The sequence below is a fragment of the Phoenix dactylifera genome, chromosome 3 (assembly GCF_051530095.1).
Source record: "Phoenix dactylifera cultivar Ajwa chromosome 3, Ajwa_hap1_PhDact_Kaust_v1.1, whole genome shotgun sequence".
Taxonomy (NCBI): Eukaryota; Viridiplantae; Streptophyta; class Magnoliopsida; order Arecales; family Arecaceae; genus Phoenix; species Phoenix dactylifera.
The window spans coordinates 3,936,117-3,961,531 of record NC_143192.1 but is presented as its reverse complement, the minus strand read 5'-3'; the positions used below and the strand labels follow the sequence as shown (position 1 = coordinate 3,961,531).

The window sequence follows — 25,415 nt, the reverse complement described above, 5'->3', positions numbered from 1 at the left end:
GACCGGTCGGGGCTTCCGGCTAGTCTGCTCCCGGGATGATCATCGGGTTAGCCAGGCATCCGAGGGCCGAGCCTCGGGAGATTCCACTCGTTGGTCGGCCTAGGCTGGCGCAAGCCGAGGCGACCGGTCGGGGCTTCCGGCTAGTCTGCTCCCGGGATGATCATCGGGTTAGCCAGGCATCTGAGGGTTGTCAAGCCTCAGGGAAATTCCGCTCGTTGGTCGGCCAAGGCTGGCGCAAGCCGAGGCGACCGGTCGGGGCTTCCGGCTAGTCTGCTCCCGGGATGATCATCGGGTTAGCCAGGCATCTGAGGGTTGTCAAGCCTCAGGAAAATTCCGCTCGTTGGTCGGCCAAGGCTGGCGCAAGCCGAGGCGACCGGTCGGGGCTTCCGGCTAGTCTGCTCCCGGGATGATCATCGGGTTAGCCAGGCATCCGAGGGCCGAGCCTTGGGAGATTCCACTCGTTAGTCGGCCTAGGCTGGCGCAAGCCGAGGCGACCGGTCGGGGCTTCCGGCTAGTCTGCTCCCGGGATGATCATCGGGTTAGCCAGGCATCTGAGGGTTGTCAAGCCTCAGGGAAATTCCGCTCATTGGTCGGCCAAGGCTGGCGCAAGCCGAGGCGACCGGTCGGGGCTTCCGGCTAGTCTGCTCCCGGGATGATCATCGGGTTAGCCAGGCATCCGAGGGCCGAGCCTCGGGACATTCCACTCGTTGGTCGGCCACTTGTCGCTCGCCGCCCATCGGGGTTTCTCTGTGCCCAGCCGCGACCGTGTTTCTCCTCTCCTCCAAGCGTTGCCTGGGGGGAACACGAGAAGGGTATTAAACGCTAATTAATGCGTTACCTGGGAAATCGGATCGCCAGTTGCTGCTGGTGAGGAGTGTTAGTTGAGCGGCCGCGATACGCGGGTTCTTCGAGGAGGATGCGGCCTGGGCGCGAGCGGAGACACGTGGACCTAGGGGTATACGTCACCCGGATCGTCCTTTTTAAATTGTCTTTCTGGCCTTGTTGTTCTACTGGTAATACATCCGCAGGTTAGCGGAATTCCAGCCCCTTGGAATTTCTCGGCCATCTAGAGCTTCCAACTGGTAGGAGCCAGGTCGGTTTACCCAACGAACTTTATACGGGCCTTCCCAATTTGGCGCTAGCTTCCCACCTTCCGTAGGTTGAGATGCCTTAGCTCGCCTCAGCACCAGATCTCCAATTCTGAAAAGCTTCGGTCGGACTTTGGAGTTGTAATATCGGGCCACCCTCTGCTGATACATTGCCATCCGTACCTGAGCCATTTCCCTTGCCTCTTCCAAGAGATCCAAGTTCCCTCGGAGTTGCTCTGAATTGGCCTCGGGTCGGTGCGCGGCCACCCGAGGCGAGGGGAGTCCGAGCTCCACGGGGGCAACGGCTTCCGTGCCATAGGTTAGGCTGAAAGGCGTCTCTCCAGTAGGAGTCCGTTGTGTGGTCCGATACGCCCAAAGGACATTCTCGAGTTCCTCGACCCAAGCTTGCCCCGTCCGGCCGATCCGCGCTTTGATACCTTGGAGGATTGTCCGATTTGTGACCTCGGCCTCGCCGTTGGTTTGGGGATGCGACACGGATGTGAACCGATGCTCGATCCCGAATTCCTCGCAGAAGTCCCGGAAGTGCTTGTTATCAAACTGTCGACCGTTATCCGAGATGAGGACCCGAGGTACTCCAAATCGGACAATGATGTTCTTCTTCACGAACTTCCGGACTTGTGCCTCCGTGATGGTGGCCAGTGGCTCTGCCTCCACCCACTTGGTGAAGTAGTCGATGGCGACAATCAAAAATTTCCGCTGGAAGCGACGGGGAATGGTCCGAGGATATCCATTCCCCACTGTGCGAAGGGCGTTCAGTCCGGGTCGTCCGAGGATAGCGTTGTAGGCCGAGGGGACACGGACGACCAAGAACCCGAGCCGCACCGTGGCTTCTGCGGGTGCAATGCCCGCAGTCACAGGCAGCTCGATGACACCTTCGGCCGAGATAGCGTCTCCAGTGAATCCTATGAGGGGGGTGGATGTTTTGTGCAACAATTGTCGGGAAAAGCCCATCTTTTGGAAGGCCTCGTAATACAAAATATCAGCTGAGCTTCCACTATCCACAAGAACACGCCTTACATCATAGTCCGCCATAGTGAGAGAGATCACCATGGCGTCATCGTGGGGAGTCTGAACCCCCTTTACATCTTCATCACAAAAAGTGATTACATTTCCGACCCGCTGCCTCTTCGCGACGGCCACTCCTGATACTTCCGCCGAGCCCCCTGCGTTCCTCACGGGCCGAGAGCAGCCCCCAGTGATGGTGTGGATCACTCCCGCAACGGGTTGATTCTGCTCCCGAGGCTCCTGAGGGGCCGGGTCGGCTGGACGCGGGTCTGCGGGGGGACGTCGGTCGTTTACATATCGACCGAGACGCCCTCGGCGAATGAGAGCCTCGATCTCGTCCCGAAGCTGGAAGCAGTCTTCGGTATCGTGGCCGTGGTCTCGGTGGTACTCACAGTACGCCCGAGAAGGCTTCCTCCCAGGGATCTTCTTCATCTGCCTCGGGACCGGGAGGTCCTCCCGCCCCTTGACCTCCATGAGGATCTGGGCCCGGGGGGCCAGGAGTGGGGTGTACCGGTTGAAGCGTCGGTGCGGAGAACGAGGGCGTGTGGCGCCGTGGTTCCTTGCTGGTGACGGGCTTCTGCGCCGGCGTTGAGGCGTCGGGCTCCTCCTCTGGGGTGCCTCTTTTCGCCTTTTCTTCCCGGGCTTTAGAGGGGCCTCGGCGGCCTCCTTGTTCCGGTGGGAGGCTGCCTCCTCGGCGTCTGCATACTGGTTTGCCCGAGACAACAGCTCCGGAAAGCTCCGCGGCAGGCGTTTGTCCAGGGAGAAGGTGAGTCTGCCCTTCCGGAAGCCTCGCTTCAGGGCTGAGAGAGCCACCTCCTGGCTCAAATTCCGGACCTCCAGTGTTGCCTTGTTGAAGCGGGTGAGATAATCCCGGAGGCTCTCTCCCTCGTTCTGCCGGACATCGAAGAGGGAGTCGGAGACCAGTCTTCGCCGGCTACTGACGGCGAAATGGCTGATGAAGAGACGGGTGAACTGGTGGAAGGACTGGATGGAATTAGCCTCCAGGCCGGCGAACCACGCCCTTGCCGGGCCGCGGAGGGTCGCCGGGAAGGCCTTGCAGAGGAGAGGATCCGATGCTCCATGGAGGAGCATAAGAGTCCTGAAACTCTCCACGTGGTCCCGTGGGTCCGCCGCCCCGTCGTAGGGTTCGATCGCCGGCATTTTGAACCCCGGCGGGTTTAGGGTTCGCAGGATCCTTGAGGCAAGCGCCGGCTGGGAGGAGATTTCCAAGTCGGCGAAGGGATCTTTGGAGTGGCCCTTCAGGACCTGGAGCTGTCTGTGGAGATCGTCCACCCGCCGGTCCAGGGAGCGCGACCGGTGGGTGGGAGACAAGGAGCGGCGCGAGGGGGACCGACTGGAGTGCGGGCCCCTCGAGGACTGGGGTGTCTGAGAACGCGCCCGGGTCCGCCTCTCGTACCCCGCGCAGCTCCGATGAGAAGGTCCTGGCAGAATGGACCGCACTCGAGAATCCTCCCCGCGCCGGCGCTCCTCTCCATGGGAGAGGAAGGAGCGCGGGTTGTGAGGAAGAGGCGAGTGCTCGGGGAGCAGCGGCTCCTGAGCCCGCTGCGGCACCCGAGAGATCACACCCTGCAGATTCTGCACTGCCTCCGCGAGGGTGCGAACCTGCTGGGCTAGCTGGTCGAACTGAGCAGGTTCGACCGTCTGAATGGGAGGAGAAGCGGTGGAATGCTGCTGAGAGTGTGTTGGGGACGCAGCAGCCTCCCGGCCAGAGGCGCGAGAGGCTCCGCGACCGGAAGCATTGGAAGCTCCGCGACCACCTCGCCGTGCCATTACGATCGTTCTGAGATTCGGCCCTTCCTTTAGCGCCAACTGTTGCTGGTGGTCCAAACCGAGAACGATTGACACGACGGTGTGAACGGGGTTCCGCCTGAGTTGTCTTGGTTGGTGCTGGTTGCGCTCCACCTTCCGCCAAGGAACCTGCAAACAAGCCTTGCACCACCACCAGGGTGGTGATGGCCCTCCGACGGTCAAGTCAGAGGAGATTGGAGGAGGAGAGATGATAATCACAAGTGGGAGAGAGTGCTCTGGGAGGTATTGCTTACCCCCCCCCCTTCTCCCCCAGCCGCATATATACCTGGCTGGGAGGTCTCTCAGGGGGGTTTGTCGTCGTGGGGCACGATAGAATGGCCACTGACATGGCCGTTACGGGGCGTCGTGGAGCAGCGCTGGGTACGGTCATGGCAGGGCGTAGTGGAGCTCCGCTTTGTACGGTTGATACAGGAGATCGTGGGCAGCATCGGGTACAGCCGTTGCAGGGAGTAGTGGAGCAGGAGGCCGCGGCGTGCCTCTGGAGAATAGCCTGTCGTTATCAAAAGATCTCCGACTCGGGGTCGGAGTGCTGGATCATAGGGCAGCCGACCCGGGGTCGGGCTGCGGAGCCGAGGAGGTCCGACTCGGGGTCGGAGTGCTGGATCATAGGGCAGCCGACCCGGGGTCGGGCTGCGGAGCCGAGGAGGTCCGACTCGGGGTCGGAGTGCTGGATCATAGGGCAGCTGTAGCTTTCCTGGATACGCGTGCCGATCACGTGGGGCATGGCGGCTCAATTCCCCCATAACACTAACCTTTCAAGAGGATAGGTTAATCTAGGTTTTACTATTATGAACATGTGAGATTGTATTTCACTCTCAGTACTCAAGAGGATATCAGTAGGACCATTTTAAACTTTAACTAGGATGTAAAATGTGAGAGAATCACTTGGCGGAATCAAATTATAGCACAAGTTCTAATTTTCTTTCCATTTAGAAATTCTTTCTTTAGACATCTCAAATGACTTATGTTACTTTTTCCAATTTTCCCACCCCCTTTGATGCCATAGTGATAGCGATGAGAGCCCCATAATGATAGTGATGAGAGCTATGACTAATGCCTTATACTTGATGTGGGCCAGATACTCGGAGAGATCTTTGATAGCTAGGAAAATTCAAGATCCCATACTTGCAGACCTTGCTATTTATATGGTTTACTTCTCTTAAAAACCTCTATTCTTCAGCTTTTTCAAAATCAACTTCAATGGCAATTTGAACAACAGAAGTTATTCCAGTAGAGAAAGCTTTGTTATGTAAGATTTTGTATCGTCATCGGTGGCGGCCGGTGGAGCGTCACTGTTTGATATAACAATTTCTTTTGTTCAATTGGGGCTGCGTGGAAAGGACTCATTTATGCTATCTTTGGTTTACGGGTGGACATGTTGACTCTAGAAGGGGACTCTAAGATAGTAATATCGCAGATAAATGTAGAAATGGAGTATTGTAATATCTATCTTCTTTACTGATTGACGTTCACAAACTCATAGCTAGATACACTTCTTGTTGGGCAACCTATATCTACTGAGACGCCAATAATGCGGCCAATTAGGTAGCATCCTTGATAGCAAAGTATAGTAGCTTGGTGCTATGGGAGTTCTCGGCAAAGCTTACTCAAGGGCTCCGTAAAGTAGTTGGTTCATAAAATAAAGATGCCAAGTAATTTGGATTGGTGGGGCTTAGCTTGGAAAAAGAATGGTCTAGGTTTAGCTCAAAACTAGATGGACCCAGCTCTATATTTTATTTTCTTTTACTTTTTCTTTAAATATTTTTTTAGTATAGGTATATTTCCGAATTTTTAAACATATTATTAAAATATAATAAGTAAGGTATTGTTATTTATATTTTTAATAAAATTTTAAAATTATATTTTCACGTGCATACCACGGACCAATGACCAGCGGGTTACAAATATTTTCCTGGGCGAAACCGCGTTCTACTAAAGCGGCCACCATACCGGACGCCAACACCGTCGTTAAACCGGAACCGAATGTCCCTCCGAGTCCGCTCCTCCGTGTGGGGGAAGCCATCTTACGCGTGGATAGACATGAACCGGCCGCGCTATTCTTCCCCTGTTTCCAAACCGTTGAGAAAAAAAAAAAAGAAGGGAAGAGCGAGCCGGAAACGAGAGGGAGAGAGAGAGAGAAAGAGAGAGAGAGCGCCCCAGAGAACAAAGAACGCGCACCCTCGCCCCGCCTTCCCCTGTTCTCCAAAATCCCAAGCCATTTTCATCAGATCCCTCGCCCAATAAGCAGAAACCTCCGCCAAAAAAACCCCTTTTTTCTCCAATTAGGGTATTCCCTACAAAAGCAAACCCTCTCAATTTAGGGCTAGATCCAGAGACCAAGATCCTCTTATAAAGGGAAATTAGGGATTTTCTCAGAAGCCAAGAATCTTTGACCGGCATGAAGGGGCGCTCGCACCGCCTGCCGCCGTCGGAGCCGCCGGACGACTGGGGCGACGGCTCCTGGACGGTGGATTGCTCCTGCGGCGTGACCTTCGACGACGGGGAGGAGATGGTCAGTTGCGACGAGTGCGGAGTCTGGGTCCACACCCGCTGCTCCCGCTTCACCAAGGGCGAGGCCTCCTTCGCCTGCCACAACTGCAAGGCCGCCGCCGCAGCGGCCAACAGGCGCCCCCGCCCGTCGCCTTCCTTCCCTTCTGACGATACCGAGGAGACCGAGGTCGCCCAGTTCCTCATCGAGCTCCCCACCAAGACCGATCCCTTCCTGCCGCCTCACCGCCCCCCCTTCCGCCTCTGGACCGACGTTCCCATCGAGGACCGGGTCCATGTCCAGGGGGTCCCTGGCGGCGACCCGGGTCTCTTCCAGGGCCTCTCGTCGGTCTTCACCTCCGAGCTGTGGCGGTGCACCGGGTACGTTCCCAAGAAGTTTAATTTCCGGTACAGGGAGTTTCCTTGCTGGGACGAGGAGGACGGCGAGAACCAGGCCAGCAGGGGGGCGGACGTGCTGTTCTCCCTGTCGAAGGAGAAGGAGGCTGTCCCTTGTGTACCCGTGAGGACTTTTGAGAGGAAAGTGTCTCCGGACAGGGTCAGGAAGGCAGAGGGAGAGAAAGCTTCAAGCGGTGGCGGCTGCTCGTTGAGTTCTGGGAAGAAGGAGAGGAGCAAGCTTCGCACTTTCGGGGCTTCTTCGGGTAAGAAGAGGAAGGAAGAGGCAGGGGAGGGGAAGGACCGGAGCGCAAAGAAGAAATCTAGGATTGATGTCGACAAAGCTTTGGGTGATAGTAAGAAGAGAGGTCAGTATTGCATAAATTGTTTGTAAATTTTGAGAAAATGTTAAACTGTTCTTGATTTTTTTTATTTGTTTATTGATTATTCAAGAATTTGGTTTTGTTGTTTTTTGGGGTTTAATGTAACAGGTTCTGTTCCGATCATTGATGTGAACAAAACTGAACTCCGGGAGGATGGTGATTTCCAGGTTGCAGACTCTGGTATTCCAGATAGGAAGAGCGGAGATAGGAAGGAAGAGATGCCGATGGAGCCCAGCTCTACTGATCACCCGGAAGGTACAGATAATGGCGTTGATCACAAACACCTAATTGATGTAAAGGCTTCTGTGGAGGCATTTTCTGGACAGGGGATGAAACAAAAGAGTTCAATGGAAATACCCATGAAGATCGAGAAAGCTATTCAGCCAGATCCCGTAAGAACTGAAATTCCTCAAAAAACTGATGTTGGATCTGACGGGAAAGGAAGTGTTCTACCTGAGGAATCTGTGAAGGAAGAGGTATGTTTTCACTTGATTGTTTTTACTGTATACATCTGCATGGAGAAATTGTTTTATTCGGAAACTATTACTTACACAGCATTACATGAGGTGAATTCTGAAAGGACTACCTCTATATCAGTCCTATAATCTTCAAAGATGATGGAAGCTGTAAACAGAATGAAACTACGATACCCACTTAAACAGAAAGTAGAGCCCTCTTAGTAGGTCCATGCAACTCGATCTAATGATAAAGTGTTACCGGATTCTTTTCTTTTCCTTGTGTGTCAAACAAAAGGAGAGTGATAGAAAAAATGTGCCATTTGATTATTTAACAATCTTAAAAGAGGAGCGGGATACTCATAGCTAGCACAAACAAAAATAGGAATATGATCTGGTGTGATGCATATATAGTGGTCTAGCAGAGTTCTTGGTAAAAGACAATATGGTAAGATGGTGATCTTATTTCTGAATGTGAAGACCTAGATTGGTGTAAATCTATAATTTTGAGTGGTAAAAGTTGAGATAATTTTATAATTTAGACTAAAAGAAAGTTGTGGTGGCTTCAGCAATGATGGAAAGAGATACTACAAGGCATATCAATTCAAATACATGCATAATACATAGACATATACATGCAGATATACTTATGTATGTATATGTAGATAATGACGAAGCAAGCTTCCTTGGATTAGATAACAAATGTATATCTAACACCCCCCTCTCGGCGCGCCCAAAAAAGAAAGTATATTGTTTCCTAAATACTGATATATACTACAGAATTTGAATAAAGGTATGCTTCTGAAAAGTAAGAATAAGATGATGCAAAAGTGGGTAGAATACCATGAAATCTAAATTATAGGTTATGCTGTGAAGCTATTTTGGTTGTACTACAGAATTTGAATATAGTACAAAAATGTAAGAATAAGAGGAAGAAAAAGTGGGTAGCATAACATGAAATCCAAATTATAGGTTATGCCCATGAATCTTTTTTGGATGATAAAATATTATTTGGTAAAAGTATTAGGGATGTCTAAAACTACTTTGGCTTCATAATAGAATGATGAAGTAATCAGGCAATTTCTTGCCTAGCAATTGATTGGAAATTTTAATCTGATTTGAGAAAGGTTAATGATGATACAAAGAGAGCATTTATGATGGGTCATGAGTTAGGCAGCTTGGATGGCATATTGACTATCAGCTTGAAAGCAATGTTAAGTATGCAAACCATTACTGGAGAGAGGAGGTAGTTCCTAGCAGTCATATGTGCTCACCATATGTCACTTAGCCTAAAGTTCAGCAAATGCTTTTTGGTTATTATTTTAATCACCATCATTCTTATATCTATGCGTGACAGACCTCAGCAAAGATCATTTTGAGATGTGTACCCTATGTAGTTCTTGTGGGTACCCAAAGTTTGGCTAATTATTTGTCATATTCATTGATTGAATTGTTTTGACATATTCTTATAATATTGAACTAACTATATATGAATTATTTAACAATTTAAGATTGTTTCAGTGTATTTATTGATTATTCAAGAATTATAATGAGATATCCATTTGTTAATTCAAGGATTTGCAATTGCACTGATTGTTGTGGGTGACTAATATAGGTAAAACTTGAAGTTGTCCATACTAACCTTTTTTTAGAAATCTCACTTTGATTGCATCCTTGCTTTCAATAATTTTTCAGTTATTTTATATATAATTTTCATTTTCAACCTCAAGATCATGACAATAAAGTTTTTTGGTAGCAAAACTTGACTATGAATCTGTTCACTTCCAGATGCCTTATTCTTAAATCAAACAGCGTATGTTGCTGCCACATCCTATTAAAGCATCATTTTATTATCAAACTTTATATATTCTATTTTTCTGTTAAAATTTAATCATTCTTTGAAAAAAGGCACCTTGATGTGTTCCATACAATTTTAACTCCTTAGGTTTACTAATTGCTATACATGAACAATTCATTAGTTAAGAATGCTTGAATTACATACTAAAACATAGCCACAATACATTTTATGTTATAAAAGATATTTTTGGAATTGGGGAATATTGTACTCTGACTCCATCTATCATATTTTCTGCGAAAAATGCCCTTCAGATTTTCGTATAAGAAATAACTGATCACACCAAAATAAACCCAGCCATTTTAAAAAAAAAGAAAATAATTAAAATGCTCATCTCTTGTTGATCTCTCCTCAAATTTTTGTCCATGACAACTCTCCACCCACCTTTTCTCTCTCACCTCTTCTTATTTGGGTGGAAAAAGGTAAGGTAATCCTGATTCAAGATCCAATGGATTTTACTATCTATTTTTTAAGGAAACAAATTTCTGGTGCCCTTTCTTCACTTTGATTCGAAGTTAGATTGATTCCACATCCTACTTTTAAAGGAGACCAAAAAGGAAAATATAAGAGAGATCCCACTATTCTCTTATGCAAATTCCGTACAACGCAAAATTTCTGGCACCCCCTATTCTTCTTTGATCCATCTAGCTTTTAAAAAATAGAAAAAAATCCAATTGGATTCCAATTCTTGTTCTTTAGGCAGACAATTAAGAACCAAAATGTAAGAGGGGCTTTCTTTTACAAATTTTACCTGACCCAAAATTTCTCTAGCTCATTCTTCCTTCTTATCTGAACCTAGTTTGATTCTAATTGTAGCAAAAATTCAAATCTATCTAAGTAACAAATGCCTTGCTTTTCTAGAGAATAGATGTGGGTTATATTAACTAAATTAAAGAGAGGTACTTGAGTTTGTGTTGAATGTTGTAAGAAAAGAAGAGGAAGAACTAAATTAGCATAAATGGATGTGAAGAAGGATGTGGAGAAACTTGGAATAACATTTCAGGTGGCTTAAGATAGGAATACTTGGCAAATGAGGATCCAATCCAAAATATTTGGGAAAAGGCTGGATGATTATGAATATGATCATGATTATGAGTATGTTGTGCCTCATAGACCATCATGTACAATTTTGAACATGAGGAATTTGAGCTATCAAAGGATCGATTAGGCCAGAACCAAATCACATTTCTTCTTTCAGTTGATAGGTTTTTCTTTATAATTCTTGATTAATCTGAGAAATATTTCTTTTCTAAGTTGAGGAATTATTTGATCAACGCAACTATACTTGATTATGCTTTTTAAAAGGTCCCAAAACTGATTTAGGTGAAGTTAATGGACAATCCTTTCTTCTTGTATTTCTGTTGCAGAAAACTTATGTCTTGTGAATAACAATTTTTTCTCCTTCATACATTTGACTAGGTTGTTGGCAAAGCTGGACATGTTTTGAAACAACCGAAGGATGAAAGCCATTTCGAAGGGGGTGTAAATGGAAGTGCATGCAGTATAATGTTGGAATTGGAGAATTCAAAGCCTGCTACTGGTGATCTCACGAATAGTCATCATGCTGTGCTTGAAACTCCGAATCTTTCTGAGTCAAGTAGTTTGATTTTACCTAGCTCAAAACTGGATAAAACTGAAGTGAAGATTGAAATGGGTGATCACCAATCTGCAGGAAACTCAAAATCACCATTTTATCCTGTTACTGATGGGAAGTTGCATAGCATGGATCACTTGCCCTATAATCTTCAAAAGCCACCTGGTCAATCATCTGAGAGTCTTCGGGACATTTTAAGTGTTACTGCTTCGCCATTTGATGAACCGAAAGCACATGATGTTAAAAAAGAACCAGAACTAAGTCATCAAGGTTGTGACAATATGACAGAAGCAACATTTGCTAGTTTTAATGACCATAATCAATGCGGGTTGGAAGTAGAGTCAGCAACATCTCCACCAGAACAGGTTTCCTCAGAACTGAGGCATTGTGTAGTAAATGTTGATGGAACCATGAAATCTGATTCTCAAAATCAGAGCCATTCAGTGTCTGGTGGACGGAAGTTGGTGTTAGGTGCTGGAAAAGCCTCTTCAACTTCATCTGTACCTGTCATATCAAGATCTGTTTCCGGTATTTACAAGTCACAGAGCATCATGACATCTTCAACATCTAGAAAGGCTGTTCATTTAATTAAACATCGAGTAAAGGTGAGTGCGTGTACAGTCAGCAAGAAAGACAATGCAGCAACCGCTGTATCTTCTGAAGAAAGCACGCAAGAGGTTTCAAGACAACCAGCAAAAGGCCATCCAAAAGGATCAATATCTTCTGGATCTAAATCATCTCAAACAAGCAGAACTTTTGTTTCTGCTTCTAAGCATACTTTATCAGATTCAAAAGAACAACTACTTTGTCCATCATCAAAAGCAGAAGAGACAACAGTTGTGTTAGGCTCTGGTGAAACAAATGAATCATCACAGACTCAAACTGCCTCTGTTCAAATCAAGATGTCTTCAAACTCAAGCCAGAAAAATGAAAAGACCCATCAACCAATTCCCCTACCCTCATCAAAAGTGTTCAATAGTTCAATGCCTATGCATCCGCCAGCACCTGTTAATGCTACCACAACATTAAGTGATGAAGAGGTGAGAGTGAAACTGCATTTGCTATGTAACATATTTGATAAAGGAGAAAAATGAATTGTCAGGTTTCTCATATTCGCTACCTCTGTTTGACAGCTTGCACTACTTCTGCATCAAGAGCTAAACAGCTCTCCTAGGGTTCCTAGGGTACCACGTGTGCGGCAGGCAGCTGGCATGCAGTTGGCTCCAACTACGAGTGTGCTTTCAAAACGCTCTTCTGGGTCTAGTGGAAAGGATCAACGTTCTTCTCGGTCTGGTGGAAAGGATCATGTTTCGGTAAGACTAGTTTCCCATAAACTGTCCATCTAGAAGTATCGCCTGCAGTAACGTCAGTTTCCTTTGCTCTGTGCTACAGTATCGTTATTTAGATGATCTTTTTTATTGTATTTATGTGGGTTAATTGATCTGGGCTTTAGTGCATTTTGTAGGGTTCTAAAAGGAAGGATAAAGAAGATGCATCCAGAGAGAGTTCCCGTAATTCTCGTGAGATAAATGATGAAACCAGAAGGATCTGCAAGGTACAGTCTTCACCTGAGTGGAAACATCAAGAATCTTCCTTCATGTCCGATGGTTCTGCCAAGAAGGATACACAGAATAGATCTTCTGATACTGTGACATCAGTGAAGAAAAATATTCCTCTTGCCTCCACTGTAGGTACAAACAGTGGTCCTCCTTCATCTGAGGCCACTGGATCAACTTCATCAATACGTAACTCACCTAAGGATGTTCCGAGTGATGATGGTACTCTTGCTTCACGCACTTTGCCAGGTACGTCCAGTTTTGCTTAAAGTGCAACAGATCAAATCATTGGCTCTATCACAAATATTTCCTATACTTGATTTTCAGGGTTAATTGACGAGATAATGAGTAAGAACAGGCACATTACATATGAGGAGCTATGTGACGCCGTTCACCCTGTATGACTTTACCATCCTATCAGATGCTGCTAACCTTACGTGTTTGCTATAGTTCTGATCTTGTCTGTTGCTTTGTGTGTTATTTGCAGTACTGGAATGATCTGAGAAAGCCAAATGGGGAACGTTATGCTTATCCTAGTCATTTACATGCTGTTCATGATTGTCTGAGAAACAGGAGTGAATGGGCTCATCTCATTGATCTAGCCCCGAAGGTATGCAACCAATATCAGTTCCATCTGTATTGATCTATACTATTTCATTCTTCTTTATTTTTCTTTGGCAATACCCTTATTTTAGGCAACCAGCCTTACTAATGGATTAGTTTATAGCTTTGACGCCTGATTATTAGATGCAGTCGTTATTCTATTATGTTTTTCTATTTCAACTAGTAATACTACAGGATAAGGGGTACCCATATGCCAGGTAATTGTGAGAATAATTGGATTCCATTGCAAGTGTTTTGCTGTTGCTTCCTCCTTCGATGACCGCCCATTCAGGCGGGATTAAAGTTGGTAGGTTGATGCAATGATATTTATTCCTCATTGCTGGAGACCTTGAAATAAATGACAAATGACAGTGAATGCTTCTGTGAATAGAAGTATATTAATGACTTGTTTGTATGCCCAAGTACTCTAGCGTCTATCCATGACTTCTTCCTTGCAGGTGGGGCTGCTAAGTAGTGAAAGGGAATGAATATACGAATAGGAGGACTCAGCATAGGCTGTTTTCCTCAGCCATGAATGTCTTCAGGATACTGGAATGCATCTAACAAATTTTTTTCTTTCTTTTTTTCTTTTTGTGAGAATGGGAAGGGCCTCTACCACCACCCCATCCCACTCTAAGGAGTGGAGAAAAAAGAAGACAAAAAAACCCTCCCCCCACCCCAAATCCCCTTAGCTGGCTGAAGCCCCGATCTCCAGGCAGACTGAGCCTAGCATTCATGATACCAGGGAATTGACTTAACAGGCACTGAAACAGGGAGGACACCCTGGTTAATCGAACCCCTGCCTGTTGCCTAAAGTGGCAAGGGATTGTACCATCCGAGCTAAAGTTTGGTGGTTTAACAATGTGCTTCTAGTCTTTCTAGTGGGTCCTATAGATTCCTGCATTGCCTCCATCATTTTTATCCTTTTGGCTTGGCTCTTCACACCTTCCAACATGCATTTATCATATAGATAAATGGGTTGGCTGTCCAGACAGGCTGTATATAGAATTAGCGAATGTGCATTTTTTTTTACCAAGCCAGAATTTTGCTGTCCAGTTTACAAGTGGTCCTTGACTGGAATATAATACACCTAGCAATTAGTTGAAAGCCATGCAAATCTGAAAGTTGGGTCATAACACATCATAAAGTGCTACAGCCAAGAAGTTTATGTTATTCATTTTTAGGTTTTTTTGTATGTATACCCTCCTAAATATATGAAATTGCATGAATATCCTTGTAAATTTATTATTTGCACTTATATCTTTTTTTTTTTGGCATATGTATCCGTACCATCTAACGTCGTTAAAAAATAAATAGTTAAAACTAAAATGACTGAAATACCCTTATGGGTAGATATGCAAAATAAAGTTATAAGGGTATACAAAAATAGTAACTTTATGAAGGTATACATTCAAAAAATTCATTAAAAAAAAGATCCGAACTTGGTTGAAACTTGCTAAGTCTTTTACAATTTAGTTGGATTGACAAGTCAAAAAAAAATTAAGCCACATTGTCAAAGTTCTTTTTTAAGATCATGATTCAGTCAAATTGGAATATTAGGTAATCATTTTGGTAATGCTATTCTCCATTTGATTTTGATATAATTATCAATATTGAATCTATGATTTCTATATATTCTTCATTATTTTTAAAAGATTGAAGTATATCAAATTTAAATTAATTATAGATGCTTAGATTAGTAAAATACTTTTTAGTGGTTTGTAAATATTGAGTTATTGTTTGTTTTTGAGGTGAGAATTTTATAAAAACAGCATGATTGATTCTATAAGAGTTGATATTAATATGAGATCATGTGATATAATATGATAATATTAGTTTTTTTTTTGCCATCTTTTTCTATTAAGAACAACTATATTATCTTTACTAATTTTTGATCATTTTTTATTGGATGTTTCTAAGTGTATACCCTCCTAAATATGCGTAATTGTATGAATATCCTTGCAAAATTACTATTTACATGTGTATTCTTATAAAGTTTTTTTTTTGCATGTCTATTTGTAAAGGTATTTCAGTCATTTTAAATTTAAATCGTTTATTTTTTCAACAATGTTGGATGGTATGGGTACATATATACAAAAAAAAGAAAAAGAAGGGCATACAAGCAAAATAAGTATTTTATGAGGATATACATATAAGTAGCAATTTTATAAAGGTATTCATACAATCTTGTATATTTTGAAGGGCATACATGCAAAAAAAAAAAATTCTTTTTTTGGTATGGTTCTGTTGTCCATCTTAGATGACTGATCGGCTGTTACTGGTTCCTGAAACATGGTCTTCGGCTGCTGTACATGGATATTGTCATTGCATCACATTCTTTTTATCAAACTTTATGATCAGAGCTGCATTATCAAAGCCTGTTATGAATCACTTGGTTAAATTTTTCTGCACTTGGCTGCGTAAAAGATATGAATAGAATAGTATCTGTTTCAGACCAATTCCAGCAAGAAGAGGCGAAAGCTTGATTCTGACATGCCAACCACAGAATCAGAAAATGAAAAGGCCAAGAACAAGGCATCCGGGAAGGTAGAAGATAGGGGTGCGGAGTCACATCATGAAGATTTCCCAAAGGGCAAGCGAAAGGCCCGAAAGCGGAGATGGCTTGAACTGCGAGGCAGGGGTGTGAAGGAGGCCCGGAAGAGACGCAATCAGGATGCTGCTTCCGATGATGATCCTGATACCTTCTCTCATTCTAGCAACGAGGGTAAAGAAAACCTATTTAGCGAGGATGAAAGCCCGGCAGTTGGGTCACATGCTGTTGGAGCCGATCTCTCCAGTTCTAGCTCCGATGATACTTAGTGAAGCAATGCTGATGTTGTTTTTTTTTAGAAACACATCATCAAGAACATGGATACTTAGTTGATGTTTGGTTTGCAGACTCGTTGCACTGCCCACCCACAAATTTACCCTGGATCTGTCTCAGGAGATGCCGATACCACAGGTGTGAGAAAGTAATTTTGACAGCACCTCCCTCTGACAAGGAAGAATATCACCCAATTTTTGGACATTAAATGTTGTATCGTGGGCTTGGGACGTCCGTCTGCGAGTGTAACATTAGTGTATATGTAAAATTGCATCTTAAACCTAGTTGCTGCCAGCTTTCGCAGCAGTGTAGTGAACAGAAGAGCTTGAGTTCTCTCAATAATAGCAGCAATCCTTCTTTATGACAATGGTTGGTACTCTTCTTTTTCCTGTACCTTGTCTTCCAATTTTAACAGCAGGGAAACAGCAAAGAACTTATGCAAGAGCAAGGTGCATTATCAGCAAAAATGGCTCTCAATTTGGCTGGCCAAGGAGCATGGTCCTATCACTGATGATATGAATGTCTTTAAATCCAACAAGAAGATTGATGCGGTCTTGAAACAGGGTATAGAAGTTGAAGGGGATAAACTCGCCCGTCTGATAGTGTATGGTAAAATGAGATGATCGCTTTCAATCTCTACAGTAAGGTTCCTGAGTCATTAGGATTCTTCTTGTAACATCCAACTTTGGGGCATCTTATTCATGATTACTTGTATGATGATCTGGATATTTAGCAGCTTATATCTATGTAATCTATTTAATATTGGACGCTGAAAGATTTGTCTAGCCGTGTCGTCCTTGTCAGGAAGAAAAGGTGGCAAGAAGAGTGTATGAGCCCGTGCTCGTACCCAAGAGACCGTGGGAAGGCTTCTCTGTGGATTTAGTTAGTCTTTGGACTACCAACGCTATGATTATTATATAATAATAATAATGTTAGTAGTCGATCGATTCCCCTTCATGGCAGTCAAATATTCGCGGATGATCGTGAATGATGCAGTGGAGCCTGGTTTTTTTGGGATGCAGGAGGGAATAAGATGGCAAAGTTCCGGTGATTCTTTCTAAAATGAATTGGTTGACAATAGGTTTACTTCAAAAATCCGCTCTAAATTTTTGTCTTTCTACACCATTAATGGATCGGCTTACCAAGCAAGATGTGTCCTTTGGTGCATCCTATTTGCTGATGTTATAGTTTTAGCTGACAAAATTAAGATCAGAGTTTATCATAAGTTGGAATTACGGAAGGGTGCATTACAATCTAATGATTTTAGGGTAAGGAGGCTAAGACAGAATACATGGAATGTAGTTTTAATAAAATTTAAAATAGAGAATAAGATGTAATGAAAACTAATTGTTGTAAAGTGTCTAACACTGATTATTTTCTCGATATTTAGGATAGATTATTAATAAAGAAGTGAAAATTTAAGAGGATATTATCGATAACATTAAAGTAAGACGGATAAAATGAAGTATAGTTGGGATATGATATGATGGTAGGATTCTTGCCAAGTTGAAGGGATAATTTTATAAGATAGTTATATGACCAAGAACGTGAATGATTTGATACATATAAAAGGAAAGATGGGTAGAGGTACACTAAAAATTACATGGAATAAAGTGGTAAGGAAGAACTTGTACATCTTTTAAAACTTGTGATTCTAAACAAAGCAGCATGGATGAAAATGATTCATGTAGCTGATCCTAGCTAGCTTGGAATTAAGGCTTAGTTGAGTTGGGTTGTATGTAATCTATATAGAAGTAAATTTACTTATGTAGGCTTATATTAAAGATACAGATGATGCATTAGGACTAAAATGTTAGTGCAACCAAGACCCTAAGTATAATTAAGAAAAATCCAAGGGCAATCATAAATATCCAATAGTTAGACCATCTCAAGCTTCCTAGTGAGCTACCATATCATGCATGGGATTGAGATGCTATCTCATGCTTCTTTGGTGAGCTACTACTTCTATCTTACCTATTAAACAACCACCTCATACTTGTTGGCACCTCATGCTTGCTTTAGAACTACCAACTTGAGCTTTCTAATATGTTGCCATCTCATGCTCTTTTGCTAAGCTATTACATCATGCTTATCACTATTAAAATAGCCACCTTATTTACAAGTGAATCACATAGCTTGCCTTAGTTTGACACCTAATTATTACCTTATAATATTTGGACACTTGATCAAAATTAACCTCCTAGAAATAGGAGGATGTAGCAATCCCTCAATATTTTTTCCTACAGCAAAGAGCAATAACAACTATAGAGCAAAGTAGTGAGAGGATGTACCAAAAAATAATAGTAGTGAGAGCAAAGAGAGAGCAAAAAAGACAAAATAAAAAATGGGTAATCAGCTAGAATAAAAGAAGACGATTTTGATCCAAGACTTTTAGGCCTCTATAAGTAAGTACCACTGCACAATTAATATAATATTTTGCAAGTGATTGTTTTATATTTGCATATATTAGAATGTGTTTTCTCAATCTCTTTGTTTATAATCAGTTTATACAGCTTTGTCTTATTAGAAATGTAATTACTGTATAGGCTTTAATTCTAGAAAGTTATTTGGTTAAAGGGCATTAAGGCTGCATTTTTTTTAGCATAAGGAATGAAATAAGGCTTATGCCTTCCAAACAGTCTTAAAATTTCTGGCATAAATGAGGAATTGTTATGCCAGTCAAAGTTCTTTAAGACAGGCATAACTATTCTAAGAAAACCTTGTCGTAAATGATGTAATTTATGTATGTCCTATTTTTACAACAGACGAAACTACACTCCTCTCCTTCACCACATTCTACCCAAGCTTGCAATTTTCTCTTGACACCCCTTGATGGAAGGTGGGTGCCTCTTCATTCTCCATTCCATCGGGTATGTGTTTATCTTAAATTTGAGAAATAAGGGGCATGTGACATAGGTGAGCATGCAATTACACATCTTGTTAGATAAACACATTATTGATATTTGAGATCATGGAAAGCTAATTACTATTTTCAAAAATTATTTTTCCTTTAACTACGAGCAAATACATAATTTTTCGTTCTTATAAATGCATATTATTGGTTGCTTGATTATCGGTGACTCACAATGGGTGTGGGTGCTATCCATAAGATCAAGAAGGAGAAGAGAATACAATGGAGACGGAACCGAGGAGTGGTTGTCCCAAATAAAGCCTCCGGAATACTGAGCCATAAAGGATGCCACCCAATCTGCCGCATTATTTGTCTCTCTGTAGGCATGAGCAATTCGATAGAATGCGCACTCACCCAAAAGTCGACAGATATCCTGAATCAGCCGCATCCCACTGGGGCCTTCTCTTCTCTCTTTCATACACGTTTTGCATAGTCCAGCAGGAATGTAGTTGGATAGCACAAGGGTGATTTACTTTTGTTTCTTAAATGGGTTAGGTTTGGGAATTGTGCCGTGCCAAGCTTTTCAGCCCGGTCGAGCTTACTTACATTGGAGTCATCCAGGTTTCAGGCTAGTCTTGGCCCAAGCCTAGTCCAAAGCCCAAAATATCTTCTCGAGCTGGGACAAAGCGGTAGAAGATCCCAACCTAACCGTTCCAACCCTATGAAACACTAGTTAGATTTGGGTGGGGTGAAGTAGTTGCAACCATGTATGAGGTGCCAAGAATACGTATGATGGAATGGAGGTGAAGTGGCCCAATCGAGTCCTTTTTCTCTCTTCCTTCAGATCCATCCGCTTCCTCCTCTTTCTTCTTCTACTTCATCTTTCTAGAGTGAAATCCAGGACATGGGGAAGTGAGGCGATGCATGGGGAAGCAAGGAAGATATGGTTTTCTTTTAGAAAAAGTCCAGAGAAGATATAAGTTTTCTATGATCGAGATTAGGAGGCCGCAAGGTAACATTTGGTATCTGGTCCAATTGTGATTAATTTGCAATTGAACCAAAAACTCATTCTTAGCCACCACAGCATTATGCATATATTTTTAAAAAATAACATTGGTTAATAATTTGTACATATATTTTTTAAAATAAGACTATCTTAATATATAGTTTTCATGCATGCAGCCACACATCCATAACAAGGACAAACACACATAAGAGAGAGAGATTTGGCTACATTTTCTTGCTGTTGCAATATTTCTTATTGTGTGGGATTGTTGTCTCATTGTTTTTTTTTGATGATATTTCATGTAAAACTTTTGTAATCCACTCAAACCAAACAAAAAAACTTCCTGAATATTGTTACTTATGCTCGTGTCGTTAGGCCACTTTATATGAGTTCAATGACCCCAATGAAATTGTTATTTGCCAAAGAAAACCTTAATTATTTTATTTTTACCAAAGAGAAAATAGAAGGCTGTGATGAAGATTGTACCTTAAAATCTCTCTCCTCGTCCTCCAGTCCCCGCCATGGCTACCGTCCGGTGGCCGCGGGTCCTGACGCCTACCTACCTCGCCCAGCTGATCCGCCGGCAAAAGAACCCCGTGACCGCCCTCCACCTCTTCCGGACCGCCCCTCTCCGCTACCCCGCGTACCGCCACAACTCCGTCGTCTACGCCGCCATGGCCGACCAACTCCTCTCCAACTACCCCCCTCCCCGCCTCCCCCTCCTCCACTCCCTCCTCTCCCAGATGGCCCTCGACTCCTCCCCCGTCTCCGATCCCATCTTCGCCCGCGCCATCTCCTCCTCCCCCTCCCCCGCCGCCGCCCTCCCCCTCTTCCGCCTCCTCCCCCTCTCCAACTGCCCCTCCTGGCCCCTCTCCTTCCTCGCCCTTCTCCGGCTTCTCCTCTCCCTCAACCCCGCCGACGGCCTCCCCCACGCCCTCCGCCTCCTCGCCGCCTTCGCTGGCCGCCGCGAGGCCTCCCTCGGCGCCCCCGCCCTCAACCTCCTCGTCGCTGCCCTCTGCCGCGCCCGCCGCCCGGACCTCGCCCTCCACGTCTTCGCCGATCTCGGAGCCTACTGCTGCTACCCCGACCGCGACACCTACCGCGCCCTCATGCGCGGCCTCTGCGACGCCGGCCGCCTCGACGACGCCGTCCACCTCCTCTACTCCATGCTCCGCCGCATCTCCCAGAAGGGCTGCGACGCCGACGTCGTCGTCTACCGCACCCTCCTCGAGGCCCTCTGCGCCGCCGACCGCGTCGCCGAGGCCGAGCACCTCCTCGCCAAGGTCCTCTTGAAAGGGCTCCGGTACCCCCGGCGGCGCCGCGCGTTCCGGCCGCCGGAGCTCCAGGGCCGGAGCCTGGAGGACATGAAGAGCATCATCGGCGACGCCTTGGTGTCTGGCGGCGTGCGGAGCCTCGCGAGCTACAAAGCGATGGTCGTTGATCTGTATGCCGAGGGGAAGCTCGGGCACGCGGATAAGCTGTTCGATGAAATGATTCAGAGAGGGTTCCGGCCACCGGTTTCGGTGTTCGAGTCCAAGATCGCCGCGCTGTGTAAAGAAGGAAGAGTGGAGGATGGAGCGAGGGTGGTGGAGGTGGAGATGATGGAGAGGGATTGCGTCCCGACTGTGAGAGCTTATAATTTGGTGATGGAAGGGCTCTGCAAGGGAGGGAAGGCGACGAGGGCGGCCGGATACTTGGACAGGATGGACAGGCAGGTGGGTTGTGTTGCGAGCAAGGAGAGTTTTGAGCTTTTGGTTGATGGCTTGTGCTCGGAAGGCCGGTTTCTTGAGGCGGCTCGAATTCTGGAGAGGATGCTGAGGAGGAGGTATTGGCCTCAGAGTGCCATCTTTGATAATGTGATTCGAGGACTTTGTTCCAGTGGAAGAAGTTATGAAGCTGTGCTGTGGCTGGAGGAAATGATCAGCCAAGGGAAGATCCCTCAAGCTGATGTCTGGACCTCATTGGTGTCCATGGTATGTTTGGTTGATGACTTGGTGAAATCTTCTTCATTTTGGGATCTTCTGGAACATGAGCCTAGCTGTTGACTTTGCCGTACCAACCATACTATACCAGTACTAAACTGGTAAGTAGTATGAAGGGCATATTGATACTCGGTATGCTGAATCAGTCTCTGTGCCGGACGTGATAGAATGATATCGGCACAGAGTCTGGTACCACGACGGCGAACTTTGACTATAAATATTTAATACTGCTGTAAAAAACATAAATGTAATTATGAAAAATCCATATGATTTATCAAGAAATATGATGACAAGTTTTTTTTTTTTGGTTATGAAAATAAAATTTTGTTTGGTAACCCAGCAATTATTCGCTTTTGAGGATCTAATAACTGCCTTGAGTGGTCTCTTTTGAATTAAGGCATGCTCAGCTTTTCTGACTGACTTTAGAGGTAAGTGACATTCAACATATATGATGTTAATTGATTGGGAATTTACAGGTATTTAGGTACTATGTATCCCTAGTACTAGCATAGGTTGTCATTTTAAATTGCCTATATTGATTTTGCATCCAGCGCATTGAGGTATAATGCTCTACCAACATCTATATATGGGAAGAGATGGTCTACTCTTTTCACAAAAGGATTGAAGCCTTCATTCTTAAATTTGGCTATGTAAATTTTTAGATTGAGAGTCGATACGATTGATCATGTTCTACATCATGTATAAGTAAAAATAATTTTTCTTTGGAAGCCTTGTATCTATGTATCAAATGTGAAACAGAAAGAAAAGAATGGTACTACTGGTGCTAGTGTGGTAAATTATATAAAATGATATACACAATAAAAACTCATACCATTGATCGTAAATACGTTGAATGCAGTGGTAGGTTGAAATCCAACAAATTTGGATGAGGGTGCCACCTGCTATCGGTTGGTAAAATCACTAGAGGTTGGGTATTGATGGCCTGAGTTCAGGTCCCCAAGTCTCACTTCTGCAGCAATTCATCTTATTGAGCCATCAAAATAGTCCATTTTTGGACCTTTTAGATATTTTTTATAATATAAATTATGATTAATGGTGTGGAATCTCCATTCAGATTATTCATCAATGATTTTGTATTGCTATGTTTGAGACTACAATCCTCTAGATGCATCAAATCATCCTAGAATAAATAGACTTTTAATTTCAAAATAAAAGTTTATATCTTGGAAGACTTGATGTATAAGCAACTTTAATCATTGAATTTCATAATAAGTATTCAAGGAAACAACATTCTTTTCTAATCCACTTAAATCCATTTGCATGAAAAGATCTACTAGGAGAGATCTCTACCTTACATTTGACTTTCTTATACTATGCCTGTGCATCAATGGTCAAATTCTTTTCTAACATGTGAGAGAGCACTGTATCAGAACAATAGAGGAATTTATCTTACGTTTGAGAAAAAACAAATTATAGCTTCATTTTTCTTTCCTCCTTTGATCACTGTGGTAAATATGGAGGTTAACGAAGGTGAAGTTAGTGGAGAATTACAATTTCAGTGTAGTATTTTGACAGCAATATGTTTGGTTGCAAGCAGAGATCTGGAAAATGAAAAGAAAATGGATCTTTTTTAGTGGAGAAGTCCCAGTTGAAAGTCTTTGGTTTATAAAATAAGAAAATTAGAAATTTAAAAATATTTCGATTTTACTTTTCTAGGAGGGCCTTAATTCTGTTTTTCATTTGTTAAATATTTTTGATAGAAAATGAAAAAGACTAGTTATGCCCAAAATCCAGGAAAAAATGTTTTCTAAATATTTGCTTTTCTATTGAACCAAATATATGAAATTTTATATTTTTTGAAAAAAATGTAGTTTTTAGTTATTTTCCTTGCAACCAAGCAGGCCCTATTAAATTGTTTAAATTCATATGTTCCCTTTTTTCAAAAGTTGTTCTTTTATATTGGCATGGACCCTTGCTACTACTACTACTAAGGTGTTTTTCAGTTGATAATTTTCTTTTTTCTATTTCTTCTGGTATAATTGTTGATTATTAAAAAAAAATTCTTCTTTGGTTAAAGGGTAACATCTATATCTGCCCCAGTTAAATTTTTTTGTATGTCTTAGACTATGCACCTGAAATATCAAAATACAAAACTTGAGTTAGCTCAATATGATTCCTATTGACCAATTTGAATCAAAGGCCAACTCACTACCAAATAATAGGAAGCAAAAGCCTAATGTGATTTATAGCATTGTAATTCCTCTAAGGAATCCTCTTCTCCCCTCCAACAATGAAGACAAGGGTGAGAGTAGCCCTTCCGACGATGAGCTCAATGGATGTGCAGCTCCACTGCTTTCTCTAGAGCTGCTATATTTATATGTGCTTTAGCTAGAATCCTTCTAGTCCTTGTAAAAGGCAATTGACCTAGGGGAGGAAATCGGGTCAGGTCGGATTAGATACGGGTTGTATTGGATATATAACGGGTCAAAATTTATCCATTTGAATCTGACTTTTTTTTATTGGGCATGTCAAAAATTCAAACCCTAACTTAATATTTTATTAAACTGGTAACCTCGAGATTTTAACTTTGTCATGGAAAATTTTACCATTTCTTGGCTTCCATACCATCAAAAGCAAACAAGATATATAGGCCAAGAATAATCATTTTCCGTTGCCATAAAAAAGAAGCCAAGCTCCTTCACTCCAATCATTGCGGCTAAGCTCATGTAGGTCCGGGTTGCTTCTAAATTTTTCTCAAACATTCCTGACATATCTAAAAGGACCATTACCTAATTATTGTTCCGACAATCGGGGATACTGAGGGGTAAAGTGAAGACAGCCTAACTTTGGTGTTTGTTTTGTATAAAGTGGCTGTCCCATGACTCAAATCTATATTATTGTGCTTCTAAGTCTTTTGCTCTTGCATCAAACAAAGGCCACTCTTTTTAGCATGCTTGCATTGGAGAAAAGATGAGGAGTGTTCTCCTCAACAAGGTGACACATATATGATCAGGTCGGAGGTGCAAATTATGAAGGTCCTCATATGTGGAAAGGCAGCCCTAAAGCAATTTCCAAAGTCTACTCTCTAGGTGGTACAACGGATCTTCCATAAGATATCCCAACTCTTCGACGAAGACATGCAAGTATACACACTAGAATTAGGGATGGCAATTGGATCAGATCGGATACAGGTCAGGTTGGATGTGGGGTGGGTCAAAAAATTGCGAATTTGAACTTAGCTTGTTTATTAAATAGGTCAAAAATCCAAATCTAAATTCGACCTATTTATTAATTTACATAATCCGTTTATTAAATATGTTAAGTTAAGCAGATTTTAAAAATGTTAAACATGTGTTAAATGGGTCGGGTTATGATTCAATAGGTAAAAATGGGTTAAACGGGTTAAAGGTTTAAATATGAATCCAGCTTATTTATAAATAGGTTTGGAAGAGTTGGCCCATTTACGATCCAAACCTTTTTATCTATGTCAAATCTGAACCTACTTAAAATAGGTTGTTTGT

At 43.4% G+C, this 25,415-nt stretch overlaps 2 protein-coding genes across 3 annotated transcripts; both read left to right on the top strand.

Annotated features, from left to right (window-relative positions):
• Positions 1-5,908: 5,908 nt before the first annotated feature.
• On the top strand, positions 5,909-16,461 carry LOC103722918 (RING/FYVE/PHD zinc finger superfamily protein). Of its 2 annotated transcripts, XR_015976065.2 has the most exons (9): positions 5,944-7,192; positions 7,316-7,683; positions 10,937-12,151; positions 12,245-12,424; positions 12,577-12,666; positions 12,803-12,916; positions 12,995-13,065; positions 13,155-13,277; positions 15,725-16,461. XR_015976065.2 is itself a non-coding variant. In XM_008813649.6 (8 exons), exons 1-8 carry the CDS (start codon positions 6,343-6,345, stop codon positions 16,088-16,090), a joined length of 3,513 nt encoding a protein of 1,170 aa, XP_008811871.3. In that variant the 5' UTR covers positions 5,909-6,342; the 3' UTR covers positions 16,091-16,461. The 2 variants fall into 2 exon arrangements, 1 of the variants encoding a protein (XP_008811871.3); XM_008813649.6 differs by having other exon boundaries at positions 5,909-7,192; positions 12,577-12,916.
• A 2,946-nt stretch (positions 16,462-19,407) lies between these two features.
• EMB3101 (Tetratricopeptide repeat (TPR)-like superfamily protein) lies at positions 19,408-25,064 on the top strand. Its single transcript, XM_088717526.2, has 2 exons — positions 19,408-21,924; positions 22,485-25,064. The coding sequence occupies exons 1-2, from the start codon at positions 20,473-20,475 to the stop codon at positions 22,497-22,499; spliced, it is 1,467 nt and encodes a 488-aa protein (XP_088573652.2). The 5' UTR covers positions 19,408-20,472; the 3' UTR covers positions 22,500-25,064.
• The last annotated feature ends 351 nt before the right edge of the window (positions 25,065-25,415 follow it).

Bases quoted from the DNA above. Each gene is read 5' to 3' on its own strand.
- LOC103722918 (XM_008813649.6), top strand. From the start codon at position 6,343: ATGAAGGGGCGCTCGCACCGCCTGCCGCCGTCGGAGCCGCCGGACGAC. The intron at 7,193-7,315 runs GTCAGTATTGCA...TTAATGTAACAG, and splicing joins GGGTGATAGTAAGAAGAGAG to GTTCTGTTCCGATCATTGAT. The intron at 13,278-15,724 runs GTATGCAACCAA...TATCTGTTTCAG, and splicing joins TCATTGATCTAGCCCCGAAG to ACCAATTCCAGCAAGAAGAG.
- EMB3101 (XM_088717526.2), top strand. From the start codon at position 20,473: ATGGCTACCGTCCGGTGGCCGCGGGTCCTGACGCCTACCTACCTCGCC.